This window comes from Bos indicus, chromosome 11 (assembly GCF_029378745.1).
Source record: "Bos indicus isolate NIAB-ARS_2022 breed Sahiwal x Tharparkar chromosome 11, NIAB-ARS_B.indTharparkar_mat_pri_1.0, whole genome shotgun sequence".
In the NCBI taxonomy this organism is placed as follows: domain Eukaryota; kingdom Metazoa; phylum Chordata; class Mammalia; order Artiodactyla; family Bovidae; genus Bos; species Bos indicus.
In genome coordinates this window covers 48,548,773-48,564,669 of record NC_091770.1, presented here as the reverse complement: position 1 = coordinate 48,564,669, position 15,897 = coordinate 48,548,773, and the positions used below count along the sequence as shown (strand labels likewise).

General features: G+C 54.4%; 1 protein-coding gene across 1 annotated transcript in view; it reads right to left on the bottom strand.

Annotated features, from left to right (window-relative positions):
* Nucleotides 1-422: 422 nt before the first annotated feature.
* Nucleotides 423-15,897, bottom strand: part of POLR1A (RNA polymerase I subunit A) — an 85,871-nt gene continuing 70,396 nt past the window's right edge. Inside the window, exons 25-34 of the mRNA XM_019970312.2 lie at nucleotides 14,053-14,220; nucleotides 12,868-13,003; nucleotides 12,242-12,399; nucleotides 7,253-7,379; nucleotides 5,540-5,650; nucleotides 4,641-4,937; nucleotides 3,766-3,966; nucleotides 2,450-2,567; nucleotides 1,801-1,965; nucleotides 423-1,424 (exon numbers count right to left, since the gene is read on the bottom strand). Coding sequence (XP_019825871.2) covers nucleotides 1,324-1,424; nucleotides 1,801-1,965; nucleotides 2,450-2,567; nucleotides 3,766-3,966; nucleotides 4,641-4,937; nucleotides 5,540-5,650; nucleotides 7,253-7,379; nucleotides 12,242-12,399; nucleotides 12,868-13,003; nucleotides 14,053-14,220 — 1,582 coding nt within the window. The 3' untranslated portion in view covers nucleotides 423-1,323. The remainder of the gene's footprint in view (nucleotides 1,425-1,800; nucleotides 1,966-2,449; nucleotides 2,568-3,765; nucleotides 3,967-4,640; nucleotides 4,938-5,539; nucleotides 5,651-7,252; nucleotides 7,380-12,241; nucleotides 12,400-12,867; nucleotides 13,004-14,052; nucleotides 14,221-15,897) is intronic.

Genomic DNA, 15,897 nt, shown 5'->3' with positions numbered 1-15,897 from the left:
ATCATCCTGACCACAGTATCGTCAGGGAAATCCCAGGTGAGTCCTGTTTCTGCCAGCTTTCCCCAGGTGCCAGTGCAGGACACACAGGCTGAGTCTGGTCATCATGTGTCTGGAGGGAGTAGTGTGGTCACTTTTCTCAGACAAGGCCTCCCCTCCCAGCCCAGCCATCGCTTCTTCCCACCGGCTTCTGCTCCCCTGGCCTCAGGGATAGAAGCTGGTTGTGGATGGGGGACACGGCAGGGACTGGCTGGGGTCAGACGGGGAGGCTGCCAAGGCTGAGCTCTCCTTCCACACCCTCTGCCAAAAAAACAGGAAGAGGAACCTGAGCTGTGACTGCGCTGAGTAGTTCCAGTTGTGGGCTCTCAAATCACAACACAGAAACCATAAACCAAAGAGCCAAGAACAAAACCAAAAGCCTGAAGTCTTTTCTATGTTTCTCCTCCCGATGGCTGGTTCCAGTGATGTTTATTACTCAGCCTGAGTTGGAATAACATTAGACAAAAATAGAAACAGCCTCTGGTTCTACAAAGCCTGGGTCCAAGTCCTCTGACTTTTCTGTCCATGCCAGGGCCCCATGCTGCTGGTACCAGAGGTCAAGGGAGGCCCGGATCGGGCAGAGCCTATAGAGAGACACAGGCCTCAGTGCTGGATTGAGAGCAGAGCTAGGGAAAGACAGCCAGGCAACTCACTCCAACAGTGCAGCCCGGCTGGGGATTCAGGGTTTCAGGTGGGGGTGAGCTGCTGGGGCCCCGGAGAGGCCTGCCCCAGGCGCAGGGCTGATCTGGAGTGCGAAGCCACATGCCCCAAGCATAGAAAGTGGGTAGGGAGAGGTCTCTACCATCCTGTGCTTGGTCCAGAGAGAGCACCTCAGGAATGACTCTTACGGAACTCTGTCCCCAGCGGCTGGTGCAGCCAGCAGAAGCAGGCCAAGGGGCAGCAGTGTTCTGCCCGTTTTGAGCCCCCAGGAAGCCTGCCTGCAGTCACTGGCTGCTCACAGCACTGAGACCTCACCTCCCTACCCTGGGGGTGTCTGGCGGTTCCACCTCCGAGGCATCCTGCAGCACAGGGGGAGGTCCGGCCACTTTGAGCCGGGGTTAGGGGGTCTGGGGGGTATCTGGTAAGGACTTCATTCACATCCTGAGATGGGAAGGGGTGAGGATGAGCAACTCATCCATTTCCCAGGTGATCTCAGTCCAGCTCAAAGGCCAGCTGCTCTTTGGACCCCCAAAGTCACTGCCAGGCCCTGCGCCATCACTGTGAACTGCCCAGGACTCTGGTCTCCCGGTTCTCTCCTGTGACGGGCGGGCTGGTGCGCAGGGGGCACTATCTTAGTGGCTGCTTGAGCTCGAAGAGGCCGGTCCCACCCTTGACGACCTTCCCGACCACGAGGCAGGCTGATGGGGACCTCAGTTCGTCATGGGATCCTGGGAGACACAAGAGTGCTTGTAAGGTATAGCTGGGGGTGATGGGAGGGGAAGAGACAGGTGTTGGGGGCACTCAGCAAGAGGCTTGGTGGTTAGGGCACCTCCAGAGCCACGAGGGTGGTCCTGAAGCTTGGGGCCTGGTGGGAACGAGGCCACATTGCTTCTGCATTTTGAAGAGAGGAAGACCCTCCCCTCTCCTCCAAAAGGCAGAGGTGGCCTTCCAGTCCGGTGCCCACCCACCAGCGCTTCCTGTACCGACAGCCCAAGCTCTCCCCAACGTGCGAGGCTGTGGAAGGGTGCCTGAGGGATGAGCCTTGTCTGCCCAGAACAGATTCAGGCAGGGGTGGGGAAGGCCAAGGACGTGCCCACGACTGACCCATGAGGGTGGCCTGCTTCAGAAACTGGAAGCTGGTCTCAAACGTCATCTGCTGCAGTGGCGAGGAGTTTGACCGGATCCCAAAGCGGTTCAGTGGCTTATAAACACCCTCGAAGCACATGTAGTCAGCCACCAGCGAGAGGTGGCGGGGGTCAACGGCGATGCCTGTCACAGGGGTGGCAAGAGCAGGATGGGGGTTCAGTAGTGAAGAGGCGATGGGGAGAGGGGGGAGCAGCGTCACCTAACTCCAGGGCTCCCCCCGACCCGGCTCCATTACCTACTCACTCAGCTCTCTGACCCGACCTCAGTGGGCAGCCCTGTGTCCCCGGGCATCACAACTGCCTCTAGCAGCATGGGGAGCAGCCCTGCAGGACATGAGCCGCTACAGCACTGCGTGCCTTTGGGAACTGAAATCCTGAAGGCGAGGCGAGGAAGAGACTCTCCCTTTTCCCTCTGAGGCCAAGATCAGAAACACGTGGCGGGTGGGGAGGCCCTGGGGATGGGACTGACAGGACCGACACACAGGGACCCTTCTTCATGGGGCCTGAGGGTCCCGTGGGCTCCACCCTCGCTGCACCCATATTTCAGCTCCTTGACGGTCTAGACCGGCACCCGGGGCCTCCTGCCTGCCACCCGCATCCCCTCTCACCGTATACGGCAAACACGTCCTTGATCTCCTTTTCAATCACGCGCAGTGCGGCCTCGATGCCGTATGTGCTGGCCATGGCATGGATGTCATTGGAATAGAGACGGCGCAGATCTAGGACCTGGGGGAGGCGGGAGAGGATGTTGTGGAGGGCCTTGCCTTCTGCTCCCTCCCGCGGACATGTCCCACCCCAGGGCCTCGCTGCCGCCTTGGCTGCAGCTGATGACAAAGTGGGCGTGAGGTGGCCCAGGACTAGCCTAAGGAATGGTGTGGGCGGAGCGGCTGACAGCATGCTGGCTGGGCCCAGGGTCTCTCTCACCATCAGCCAGGGCCGGGAGATGATTCGCTATCCACTTTCAGAGTCAGGAACAAAGGTGTTTGTTTATGTAACAGAGAGACCTGGCTCTGCTGGTAGGTGAGGCAAGTTCCCTGGCAGAGATTCGATTTCCTTCGCCGGGCATGGGGTCTGCCAGGCCTCTCCAGGGACCTGAAGCTCCAATTCAGCCATCCCGGGGAGGGGCTCACAGTGGCTGTGTGCTAGGGCATGTCACCCCCACAGGAGACAGCACAGACCCCGGCGGGTCACCTGGCCTTGTTAAGACAAATCCCACGGGCATGACTTGAGTGTGCCCTGTCAGTAGCTGACGCTAGGGAGGCCTGAGCCCTTCCAGCTCTGTCCTCTGGGGAAGCAGCTGGTGAAAGGCTCTGGGCAGAGGTGGGGCGTGTGCAGGGCAGTGTGGGAGGATGTGTGTGAGGCTGGAGGACCCTGCCAGCTTAGTGCAGACAAGGGAAGAGCGGGCTGGTCCCAGCAACTCTGGAATGCAGTGGGGAAGACTTGTGCCTGGGATTGAGAGCATCTCAGAAGGTTCTGGGAGATGAAGTGAACTGGGGAGCAGCAACAGAGAGCTCAGAGGAAAGGATGGGTGTGCTTGGGAAGCAGGGGGAACAGGATACATAGGACTTTGCTGGGTGGGGCCCAGGTCCCCCTTCACCAGATAAACCAAGCAGCTCCCCAGCCAGCACTCAGTATAACTATTTCTTACAAGTCTATGTTCGGAGGTTTCAATTTCCAAGAAAAGAAACTACATGCAAATTAATTTGGGAAACTCTGGGTTCAGTAAAGTTAAGCAAGTTTCGTTCTGCGAATCTTAACCAGGCTCATGTGCACTGGAGATCCCCAAGAGGTGGCCTAGGCTGCAGACTTGGTTTGGGAACCGTGGGTTAGAAGCGTGAATAGCCCAGGAAGGGCCAGGACAGAGCGGCTGGAGCCTGAGCTGGTGTGAGGACCCATCAGCACGCGACCTTGAGGAGACACGCACCTCGGCGTACTTGAACAGCTCCGGGAGGTTGATGCCTTCTGTGTTTAAGACAAGCTCCTTCTCATTCTTACTGTTGATGGTCTCATTCAGGAGGCACCTTGTGATACCCTTGGTTGCATAGATGACGGCTCCTTGGGCCAAGGACGCTACCAGGGAGCTCATGTCAAAGTTGACTTTCATGAGAGGGAGCTTCAGCGTCACCTGCAAGAGGAAGGGGAGCTGAGCCAGGAGACAGGGCTGCCCCAGCCCCACACCACTCAGGGTCCCTGAGAGACCCCTCCAAGCCCCACTGGGGCAAGCCAGGCGGTGGACTTGGCATGTGAACGTGGGCTGACTTAATGACCACACGGCAGCCATGTCCGGTCCCACAGACTGAGGTGAAAACAGCAGAGCGCCATCCATTTTCACAGATGTCATTGGTGAAACTCACCTCCACTCAACATGAGCTCCACTCAACATCACCCTTGATATCCTTTCAATGACCACAAAGTGTAACACACATCCCTCTGTACGTGTACTTCTGGTCAATGACTCATATCTGTGCTACCATTTACGAATCACTGAACTGGATCAAAGGAAAGGACTAAAGCCAGTGTATGTGTAGATGTCTAGGCATCCAGACCAGTGAGCCTTCCAGGGACACTGCAATCCTGGAAGTGGTACCAGGCAGAAAGGTGGTGTGAGGAACACAGTGTCTGCCGGCCTCTGTGATGTGCATCAACACACGGGTTGTACTGAGGCCTGAAGTTCCCACATGAAAGTACCTTCAGGGCCTGATGCCTCAAACCCCTACAGGCTGTTACTGGAAAGTCAGAGTGAGCGGGCCCAAGAGGGGGCTGTGATCTGGGGTTGGTGACCCCCTCACAGGTACTGACCTGGCACCACAGGCTGCCCTGTGTGTCATACTGGTAGTCCTCTATGAACGGATGGCACTCACGCACCGCCTGTGCCCGGCGCTCCACCGCCTCGGCCCCCTGGGGCTCCCGGCTTCGGGCTCGCTTCTGTGGCTGCGTCAGGGGGGCACCGGGGAGCGAGCTCTCCTCGGGGGCCCAGCCGCCTTCCTCCTGCTCCTGCTGAACGCCTTCTTTGAGGCCGGTCCCTTCCTCCTGAATGTCCTCTTCCTCCTTCTCCTCTTCCTCCTTCTCCTCCTCCTCCTCGCTGTCATAGTCGACCTGGCAGGGTTGGAATGCAGGCCACGTCACTTGGGCCCGACCAGCAACCTGAACTTGACCTTGCAGAACAAGTGCCACCCCCCACCCCCAGAAGAGCTCTCATCTGCTGGCTGACCCCAGCCCCACCGGCTCTATCAGCCTGGCCTCTGCCCTGTTTGCCCCCTGGGGACACCAGCCCCTCAGTCCCAGGGCCCCCTCCTCGGAGCTGTGTGCCCCACCTCTAGCTCTCTCACCTGGGAGCCCTACTGGCCCCTCCATACCAGCAGCAATCGTGGTGGTAAAGGACTGAAAGAGGGAAGGGGAAGGACTCATTTTCTGTAAAGACAGAAGGTGGCCTGACTTTCCCTCCCGAAGGCCTTGGGGTCCCCCAATTTGATTCAGGTACAGGGACAGCCAGTCCTTAAGGGCAGCCCTGGGCCGGCTCCTGTCTATTCGTCACCCCACGAACACCACCTTCTCCATCGAATGGTTGTGTTTGGCAGACTGGTTTTGCTTCAAGGTTCCCCATGGTTCCAGCATGATGCAGAGGCATGTCCTTACACACCCAGGGAGGGCAGCCCTCAGGTGTGACAGAGGTGTCACCTCGGCCAAAGGCCCCTCACCTCCTCCTCTTGTTTTTCCTTGCGTTTGGCATCTGAGGCGTCAGCATCTCCCTCCTCAGCTTCAGCGTCCACAATGTGCCCCTCCTCTTCCTCGTCGCCCTCCTGCTCTCCCTGGGGTTCCAGGAAAAGGAAGAGAAAGATGAGCTCCAATACCACGTGCCTGGTGAAGCCATCTATCCATGCACCGTACTGGTCACCCATCCACCCGCCTGTCTCCTTACTTAGCCACCCAGCCACTCACCTGCCTCTCACCCACCTATTCATCACACAGTACCTACCACCTTCCCAATTCCATCTACATCCCTTCCACCCACCTACCCACCCCTGGATTCCATACTTCCTTCTCTTCAGCCTAAATCTTTACACATACCACTCATAAAACCTTGTATTAAGAAGAAGAAAAAAAAAAAAGTACCAAGGCTTTCCAAGTCATTAAAAGAAGATGGTGCTAATATTGTTCCAAGTATTTATGCTTTGGGTGGAGATGAAAAGAATTACCTTGGCATTTTAGAAACTAAATATTTATTCATTTTTCCTGACCCTGGCACCTAGTTCTTTATGATCTCCTCCTGGGTGAATTAAGACTGGGCAGCCTTCCAAAGACATTCCAATTGGTAGACTCCAGGGCAGGAGACCTGGAATTCTGTCTAGGCCAGATCCTCATTTTAGGGATGAGGAGACAAACCCAGAGAGAGGAGGTGTCATAGCTGAAATCACGGAGCTGGAAAAGGATGGGACCAGTCTTCATTGCACCCCCATCCAAGCAGAGAACAGCCAACTGTTGGCCCAGACAAGACCCAGGGAGCTGGCTCCACACTGCCTCTGCATCTCTGGGCAGATGTATATATGTATGTCTTAGTCGTTCAGTTGTGTCCGACTCTTTGCAACCCCATGGACTGTAGCCTGCCAGACTCTTCTGTCCATGGAATTTTACAGGCAAGAATACTGGAGTGGGTTGCCATTCCCTTCTCCAAGGGATCTTCCTGACCCAGATAAGGTATCATCATTTCTGGATTATTTTGCCTCCAATGGCTTCCCTCTGGCTCCTTCCTTTTCCATCACTGAAGCCCAACTTCCCTGCTTCAGAATGCCTCTCTGGTCCCTGCCCAGTACTCTGTGAGTCTCAGTTTATCTGGCCTAGGTAAGCCAAAGCCAGAGCCAGTGAAAACAGATAAAAAAACTTCCAAAAGTCTAGTAGGTATCATTACTTTGAGTCTATCCTCAGGATAAAAAAAAATTACCTACAGAGGAGAGGGGGCCCTGAGAGCAGACAGACGGATGAGCTGGGGCCCGCACCCAGGGCGAGGCAGGCCGCCCTGGGTGGCTGCCAGTGGCAGGTCCCTGTCGTGGCCCTCCACACCCAAGAAGGAAACACTGCTTCTCGGCTCTCAGAGCAGCAGATAAATCCTCAGGTAAGGGACTGCCCTGGTGGTCCAGTGGTTAAGACTGACTCCATGCTCCCAACGCAGGGTGCACAGGTTCAATCCCTGGTCAGGGAACTAAGACCCCACATGCTATGTGGCCACACACACACACACACAAGCCAAGGTAAGCAGAGAGAGGGGCCAACCCTAGGAAGGAGTGCAAGGAGCACTGAAAACAGTCACAGAGCCATCCCAGGAGAGCACACTCAGTGAGTCACCACCCTAAGGGGGCCCCAGCCTTGGACCTCCCTGTCATGGTCCCCAAGGGGCCCCCAGGGGACTTGCTCACCCGATTCCTCTCGGACTCGCCAGCATTGTCTAGATCCCGCTGGGTGGCTCTCCGCGTGTTCACATTTCTGAAAGCTGATGCTTTGCTGTTCTTCTTCCTGATGGCTTCCATCAGAATTTTAAAGAATCTAAAATTAGAAGAAAGCCCCGCAGCCCCGTTCAGTACCAGCATCTCCACTCTTCCTTCACTGCGGGGATAAGGTGCTCTAAGGACTTCGCCCACTTGAGGTGATGCTGGGGACTGATTCAGGAGACAGAGACCTTGCCTCTCCAGTCGGCTCACTTTTTTCCCCTCTTGCTATTTTTGGGCTGAGGGGGCACATACGGTACATCAGAAAGGCAGGGCTGAAAGTGTGCTCCACCATTCACAGGCGGCACAGCCTGGATCACCACCAATGGTCTCCTGGGCCATTCCCAGGGGGCATGGCCTCAATCACCACCGATGATCTCCTGAACTTTACTTCTCTTGTCTGGAAAGTGTGGGTGTCATGCAATCTTGCTTTAGGGATCAGAAACACCCCCACGTCCACCAAAATCTGTCATGGGGCCTGGCAGGCTGGCTGCTCAATAAGTGACAGTTGTTGGTGCCGTGTGGGGCCAGCTAACCAGTACAGCAGAGCCTTCAGTAGGAGGGGCACCCAGGCTGGGGCCAGGGCTGCCCCCAGCCCACCTACCGCATCTCCAGAAAGTGCTTGGGGCTGACAACTTCTGTCTCCTTGGTGTGGGAGCCCTGACAATTTGATGAGAGAGCTAAGATGTGGAAGAGCTTATCAGAGTCTCCAAGGCAGTGATAACGTACTTTGTGGGAGTAAAGCACGTCGACAGACTGTGGTGGTGGTTGTTTAGTTGCTCAGTCCTGCCCAACTCGTTTGAGACCCCATGGACTGTAGCGCACCAGGCTCCTCTGTCGATAGCCAGGCAAGAATACTGGAGTGGGTTGCCATTTCCTTCACCAGAGGATCTTCCCGACCCATGGGTTCGATTGGCAGCTAAAGTCTTTACCATTGAGCCAGCAGGGAAGCCCATTGACAGGTTAGAACCAAAGGAAGTTAAAAGGACTAACGCGAGGCAGAAAGAGCCCAGCAGGCCTTCCCCGGCCCCTCCTCCTGGGTTATCTATTCGTCGCCCACCTTGTCTCCTGTCCCCTGCTCCTGTCTTCATATATCCTCTTGCTGGTCTTCTGAGTCAGGCTATAACAGCACACCAAATGGACTGCTTTTAATTATACAAACTATCAGTTCCTCATCTGCCCAGCCAGCCAGCCTGTGTTCTCTGAGCATCTGTGAGGTGCCGGCCACGTGCCAGCCCAGGGGGCAAAGCCAGGATGAAACGACAGGCACTCAGCACCTTAACTGGAGGAGTGAGCCGGTCACGTGTTTACTATTTTGTTCAGTAAAAGCAACAGACTGCTACTCTGCCTCCCAATTTCCAACCCCCACCCCCGACCCAAGTTTTTAAAGCTGTACATGGTTTTGGCTGAGGTTTCTGCCTTTGGAAGGCTCCTTACCCACTGATCCAGGAAAAAGCCTGGTCAACAGGCAGGAGGAACAGGAACAAGAGGGCCAGATAGGGAGATGCCCAGCTTGACTTTAGAAAGATATAAAATCAACTGGGAAGAGAGGGAGGAAGAGATGCTTCTGAAAGGACAGGTTCAGGTCTCTGCTCTGCCAGAGTCTAGACAGAGACAGACGAGGGCCTTGACCTCATCTGCAACTGTGGGGACCACTCCCGCCACATGCCCAGAGTCAGGGCGCAGTCAGTCACCACAGGCCCACAGTGATCACTCTGTGAAGGTCGTGCCATCTGTCAGAATGTGACAACTGAGGTGGAGCCGGACGGGGGCAGCAGCGGAGAAACCTCCCTCCCACATGAATTAATTACCAAAGGGAACATGACTCTCGGCTGTTTCCGAAGGTGCCTGCCAACAGCCCCACCACCTGCCATGTGCAGGGTCAGTCTCACAGAAGCCAACCTGGTGTGACAGCTGGGGACCGGGCGTCGGAACGCACCTCCTGCCTCTGAGCTCAGTATTCTTCCCACCTCACAGCCCCAGCCTGCCTTCTGAATCATTTCCACACACACCCAAAGGGATGGGTGCCAGGAGGAATACTTAGGAGAGCTTCATGGCTTATTTGTCTCCATTAGGGAAGCACCTCATGTGTTTCTATCTTTTTTCTCTCCCATTTATGGAAAAAGAGTCTCATGAGGGAATCCCTGGCAGTCCAGTAGTTGAGACTCCATGCTTCCACTGCAGGGCCTGCAGGTTCGATCCCCGCAGTTGGGGAACTAAGATCCTATAAGCCACGCAGTGCAGTCAAGAAAGTAAAGTTTCATGATTCAAAAGAAGGGAAGAAAGGGAGGGGAAAAGGGAAGAGAGACAGAAAAGAGGTGGAGAGAGATGAGAAAGGGGAGAAGGAGAAAGAAAAAAGAAAAAGCTTCTGGGGGTGTGTGTGGGGGAGTGGTCACCCTTCTGAAGGCACATTCCCATCCCCACATGGTCTGCATGGGGCCTGCACAGCGCAGGCCTGGCAAAGGCAGCCCAACCACTCACCCCCCGATGCTGCTCTCTCGCTTGAACCCTGCCTGCCCAAGCCACAGAGTAGCTTCACCAAGGGCGAGGGCCCATAGCTTTATCACAGCTCTTTAAGTACTCTAGCCAAATGCCAAGTAGGAGCTGACTAAGGAGCCGACTAATTTCACCACTGAGAAGAGAAGTCAGGGTTCTCCCTAACAAGAAGAAATTTTTAAACAGTGATGGATTTTCAATCCCCCAAGTGAATATAAAGAGAAAGAACTCTGGGCACAGCATGGTGCACACCTCATGCGACTTTCCTGCCTACACCTGAGATGCATGGAAATAGGGCCGATCAGCCCGCTCTCGGTAATTCTCAAGAGGCCACATGATCCTAATTCCCGTTTCTCAGACAAGGGCTGCCTGGCCAGCACAAACACGTGGCACGCTGGGAGAGGTGTTCCTCCCAGTTAATTATTGAGCTGGCGTCCGGTCTCCTGCGACATGACCCAGCACCCCGAGAGCACTCCTGACAGAATGAGCCTCCTCCACCCTGGCGAGGGGTGACGCACATGCTCCCCAGAGCCCGGCAGGCTCCCCCATCCAAAGGGCTGAGCTCACATCCAAGGTCATCTAAACAACCCTGGCCATCCTATACGCCACCTGCTTAGTGGGGCCAGGCTGCAGCCAGCCCAGGTCTTCAGGTGAGAGGGAAGAAGAGGGCCTGGGCAAGACAGTCGCTCCCTCCTGGCCACACTACCCCAGGACTGCCCTGCGAGTGGGCGGCACTCAGCAAATATTTGTGGAATCACTGTGTGGATGGACATCCTGCCTCCACCCTGCCCTTGGTTCTTTGATTCAGAGTAGCATTGGAAGACCTGAGGGCTGTTCCAGACTGAAGACAGGGGCCAGGGGTCCGTGGCCAAGTCCTGTTAACATGTCTAGTTGAGCCTCAACGGGCTTTTACAAAGATATGAATTAGCTGTAAATGCTTACAAATTAGAGACTAATTTATAAAAGTAAAAGCAAACAAGGGCTTCCCAGGTGGCACTAGTGGTAAAGAATCCACCTGCAATGCAGGAGACATAATGAGTCGTGAGTTCGATCCCTGGGTTGGGAAGATCCCCTGGAGGAGGGCATGGCAACCCACTCCAGTATTCTTGCCTGGAGAATCCCCATGGACAGAGGATCCTGGTGGGCTACAGTCCATAGCGTCGCCAAGAGTCAGACATGACTGAAACGACTGAGCAAGCACACACACACACACACACACACACACAAAACAACCAAAGACAGGAAAAAAAAGAGAGGTAGTTTTGTTATTACTTTTTTTGAATCAGAAGGTCTGGCCACCCTGGCCCACATTCCTGCCCTCTCGAGGCAGATGACATGCTCTCCAGCTGGCCAGGGGCTCCCAAATGCCTCACCGGCCTTCTTACCTGCCGACCCCGCAGCCATTTGAGTCTGCGCTCCACCATCCAGGGTCGGGTGGCAAGTCAGCAGTGCTTTATTGGCTCTTGTTGGCTTGCACCAGCCCTGATATGAAACCCCTTCCAAATCCTGGGCACTCAGCACTGTGGCCCATGCTATCCAGTGTCTAACAGTGACTTGAACTTGAGAGAAAAATGGATGCTCAATCTCCCTACCAGAAAGGAACCAGATCTTTTCCATAAAAAGTTGGAGGTAGAACCTCCCTGGTGGGTCAGTGGTAAAGAATCTGCCTGCCAAGACAGGAGACGTGGTTTGATCCCTGATCCAGGAAGATACCATATGTCTCGGAGCAACTAAGCCCATGTGCCACAACTACTGAGAGCCTGTGCTCTAGAGTCCAGGAGCCACAACAACTGAGCCCATGCACTGCAGCTACTGAAGCCCGAGTGCCCTACAGCCCATGCTCCAAAACAAGCCAAGCCACCACAATAAGAAGCCTCTGCACTACATCTAGAGAGTAACCCCCATTTGGGGCAACTAGACAAAAGGCTGCGCCATGACAAGACCCAGCACAGCCAAAATAAATAAATAAAATTATTTTAAAAAGCTGGAGGTTAATCCCAATTATAGAACTATGTTTAAGAGCAGCATGTTGTTAGCACAGGGCTCCTTCCTGACAGAATATAAATGTATTAAGAACCACGTCATGTCAGAAATGAACACCACATGCTGGTCTGACATCACAGCACCATCCCTCTGATAAAGTTCTGTTCTCTTTATGGTCCATGTACTCCTACACCTTAAATCCTCCAAATATGAGTAGATGAAACTCATGGGCCAGAGAGTAGGAGGCAGGCAGGGCAATGGAGTCACACCCACAAGCCAGATGAGGCCGCAGGACCTCCTGTTTTCCTAAACACTTGCCTTGAGCGAATCATCTGGGAAAGAGCCCTCAGGCCCTGGGAGTTCTCTGGCCAGGAGCCCTCGAGGTTGATGACAAAGTCATACAATAAGAACGTGCCAAAGTCAAATGGCCTGAGTCCTGACCTGGTTTCCATGAAGTGTAAGATGTCCTCGGGCCTCGTGCACTTCTCCTGCTGGTAGTACGCATGCGGCAGGAACTGAAACCGCAGCTGGTATACCCGGAACTTGTTCTGTTTCTCCCCTATACGGAAGGACTCCTGGACATCAATTTTCTCCAACACCTAGAAGCAGACAGACAGGACCCGGTGTGCCCCATGCCTGGGACTGAGCATTATAAGTGGGAACACTGAGTTTGCAGGCACAGGGGCTGGGACCATGAGCCAAAGTTTAAAATGAGCGCTACTAATGTAGATCCCTCTCAGGGTAGGGAGAGGGACCCCCGCCCTGTAGGTCACACCTCCTGAGAAGGGCCTGAGGCTGCAGGGGGAGGGCTCCAGTAGAGCTGGTAAGTTAATCAAGAAAGTATCTTTATTTGTAAGGCACATAAGAGTGCTGCAGAACCAGTGGTTACTTTTAAAGCTTCCTGACCCACCCCTGCTCAGCACCTGGCAGAGGAAGCCTGCCTCTCTCACTGGTGAAGTCTGAGCCCAGAGTCAGAAGAGCTGACAAAGGCCCTTCTTCCTGGATGGGAGGATGGATGGAGGAGACACAGGAAAACGCCTGCAGCCGGGTCTGAGGGAGATCATTACCTCCCCGAGACACACTCTGGTGAGTTGCTTCTTCAGGCTTTTCACTTTCTTCAGTGCTTTCTTGGTATTGAACACAGGTACACTCATCATCGGCGTCTTGATGTTGGAACTGGCCACCATGAGGATCTCCCGCAACCTGTCATGGAACAAGGGCACATCTGAGCCAAAGCAGCACCTGGAGTCTCTATTTTGCAAAGTCTTTCTCATTAACATGCTGGAGTTCTTTCAGGATCTGCAAGGGACCTTAGGATCTTGAGGAGGAAATAAGCTGATCAGGGTGTCCCTGCTCTGGCCCTGTATGTGACAGCAAGGGACTCTGCAGTCAGCTTCCTCCACTGAAGCATGGGCTCCTCAAGGACAGGGCTGTGTCTTCTTGCTCCCTGTCACCTATGCCTCACTTACAGTGCTTACTAAGGGCTTACCGAACAAACGAGAGATGCAAGGAAGGGAACCAGTGTCTGCAGCGCTCCTACTAGGCACAAGGACCACAGCCAGGCCTCAGCCACGGCTCAGTGAGCCAGCCTGGCCAGACTGCCCTGCGGCCCCTGCCCTCCTCCTCCCCACAAACCCCAAGGCTGAGAAAGCTGAGGAGCCTGAGTCACTCAGCTAGAAAGCAGCCAGGCCGGGCAGGTGAGCGTGATCTCCGTTCTCTCCTCTCACCCAGCAGCCATCATCCTGCAGGGTGCACACTTTGACCTGAAGAGCCAGGGTCCCTCTGGATTCTGTTCTAGGTGAGTGGTACCCCCAGAGCCAGGCAACCAGATGGCCTGACCCCGGGAGCCTGCAGTTTCACAAGCATTCCAGGAAACTGGGATCCAGGAGTTGGTGGAGAGCTAAATGGAGATGCTGAGAAGCCTGGGCATGGATCCAAGTGCAGAAACCAGTTGGGCTCCGGAAATTCCAACCCTGACCCCCGCTTTGATGACCCTGTCTCTTTCACAAACACATACTCTCAAAACTTCATATACACACACACCCACACTCTCATATTCATACTCACACACACCCTCACCCACACACTCATACATTCATACATACATTCACATTCATACACACTCACACACACATTCATACACACACACTCTCACTCATACACACACACACACACTTTCACACTCTAATGAAATCCCCTCCTTCCCAGGAGCAGGCTTGGACAGACCCTGCCTGTGTACCCTTGAAGCCCACCTCGGAATGCCCAGGGTGACATTCATCTCGCCTCTGCCGGCAAAGTGGAAGGTGTTGAGCGTCATCTGTGTGGAGGGCTCCCCGATGCTCTGGGCGGCCAGCAGGCCCACGGCCTCACCCGGGTCGCATAGAGAGCGCTGCCACTTGAGCTGCAGCAGAGTCCTCAAACTGGAAACAGGGTGGGGGGACATCAGGGGTCAGAGACACAGACACCACCTGCCTGTCACGAGCTGACGACAGACCCTGTGAGCAGGGTGCATGCACCTGATGCCTCGTCCTCCTTCTGGGCTTGTTTTACCAGGCAAATGGTCCTTCTAAGCCTTCAGTTCCTGCCAATGACCCTGAAATGTCCTAAATGACGCAGCACAAAGCCCAGCTGGGTGGCTGAAGCGCTGGGTGTCCACGTTCAGACTGCTCACGTCTACCCAGAGAATGCCATGGAACCTGTGAACTCACTGTTCACATTTCCCTTGGCTAATTCTTTATTCCCCACTGGCTATGACAGCTTGGAGAGGGCTGAAACCTCCCTCTGTAGAAACTAGGGAGAGGTTCACGGAACAAGCAAGGGGATCTGGTCGGGGAGGCGGGAATAGGGCACTTATCTTCTTAATTAGTGCGAGTGGCTATGGGCCACTTTGGAACTATGCGTGCTATATGATTTTGTAACCTTTGTAACTTACTAATAACCCTTTTTCCTATTTTTAGAACAGCTACAGAAACACTGTGTGACCCCAGCACACAGGACAAGGAATTGACTCAGTAAATCAAGACTAAATGGACCTTATGTGTGAGTACAGAGGAAAGTAATAAAACTACATTTCTACGCAAGTTCTTTTTATTAATAAAAATCAGACTTTTCGCTAACCTGATGTGTATTCTCTCCCAACTACTTCAAACCAGTGAGGTTTGAGTGCATATCAGTATTCCTGACAGAAAAAACCTTCGAATACGTTGGGGTTGCCCCCAGAGCTTGGGGCTTGCTAACAGAGCCTCTGTGAGAGTCACGGAAGCACACTTGCCTCCCCATCTCGGCCCACCGAACCCAAGTGATGCTCCCGGGGGCTAAGCCTGCGCCACTCCTGATGCAGCACAGTTGGAGGGAGGACCCACGTGGTCCTTCTGAAAGTAAATGGCAGCATCCTGAGCGGCAGGGAGGAAGGTGAAAGGGAATCAGGGCCTTGCTTTTTCAGGGAAAACCCAGCTGGCAGCTAAACCACAACCTGCTGTGATTTAGTACTCCATCTTCATACCTCTGAGGCCTGGCTGGAGCAATCAGTTTAAGGCGTAAAAAGTGACAGCTGTCCCTCCACTCCAGGTCCTCCACCCAAGAATCTGTCTTTGCTCCTCCCCCTGTCGCAGTCCCACTCCCTGGACCCTCAGACTCCCTGTATATCTGGCAGGGTTTCATCAGGTGCAGGACATGCAGCCAAGCTACAGCAGGTGATCTCAGGCCTCCAGCTCTGCAGGCCAGGCTAAGAGAATTGAGAGGGAAGGACCCCCTGATGACTGCTCTGAGACCAGTGCCCCAGCAGACATTCCTTGGGGGTACATATCACCTTTCAACTCACTCTGCCTCAGTGCTAGTCCATGCCTGGCTTCCCACTTGTCTTGGTAAGTCACTAGTCACTAAGTCGTATCTGACTCTTTGCAACCCCATGGACTGTAGCCTCCCAGGCTCTTCTGTTCAAGGAATTTTCTAGGCAAGAATACTGGAGTCGGCTGCCATTTCCTTTTCCAGGGGATCTTCCTGATCCAGGGGTCGAATCTGTGTCTAATGCATTGGCAGGCAGGTTCTTTACCACTGCATCACCTGGGAATGGGAAGCCCAAACTCTACTTCAAATGC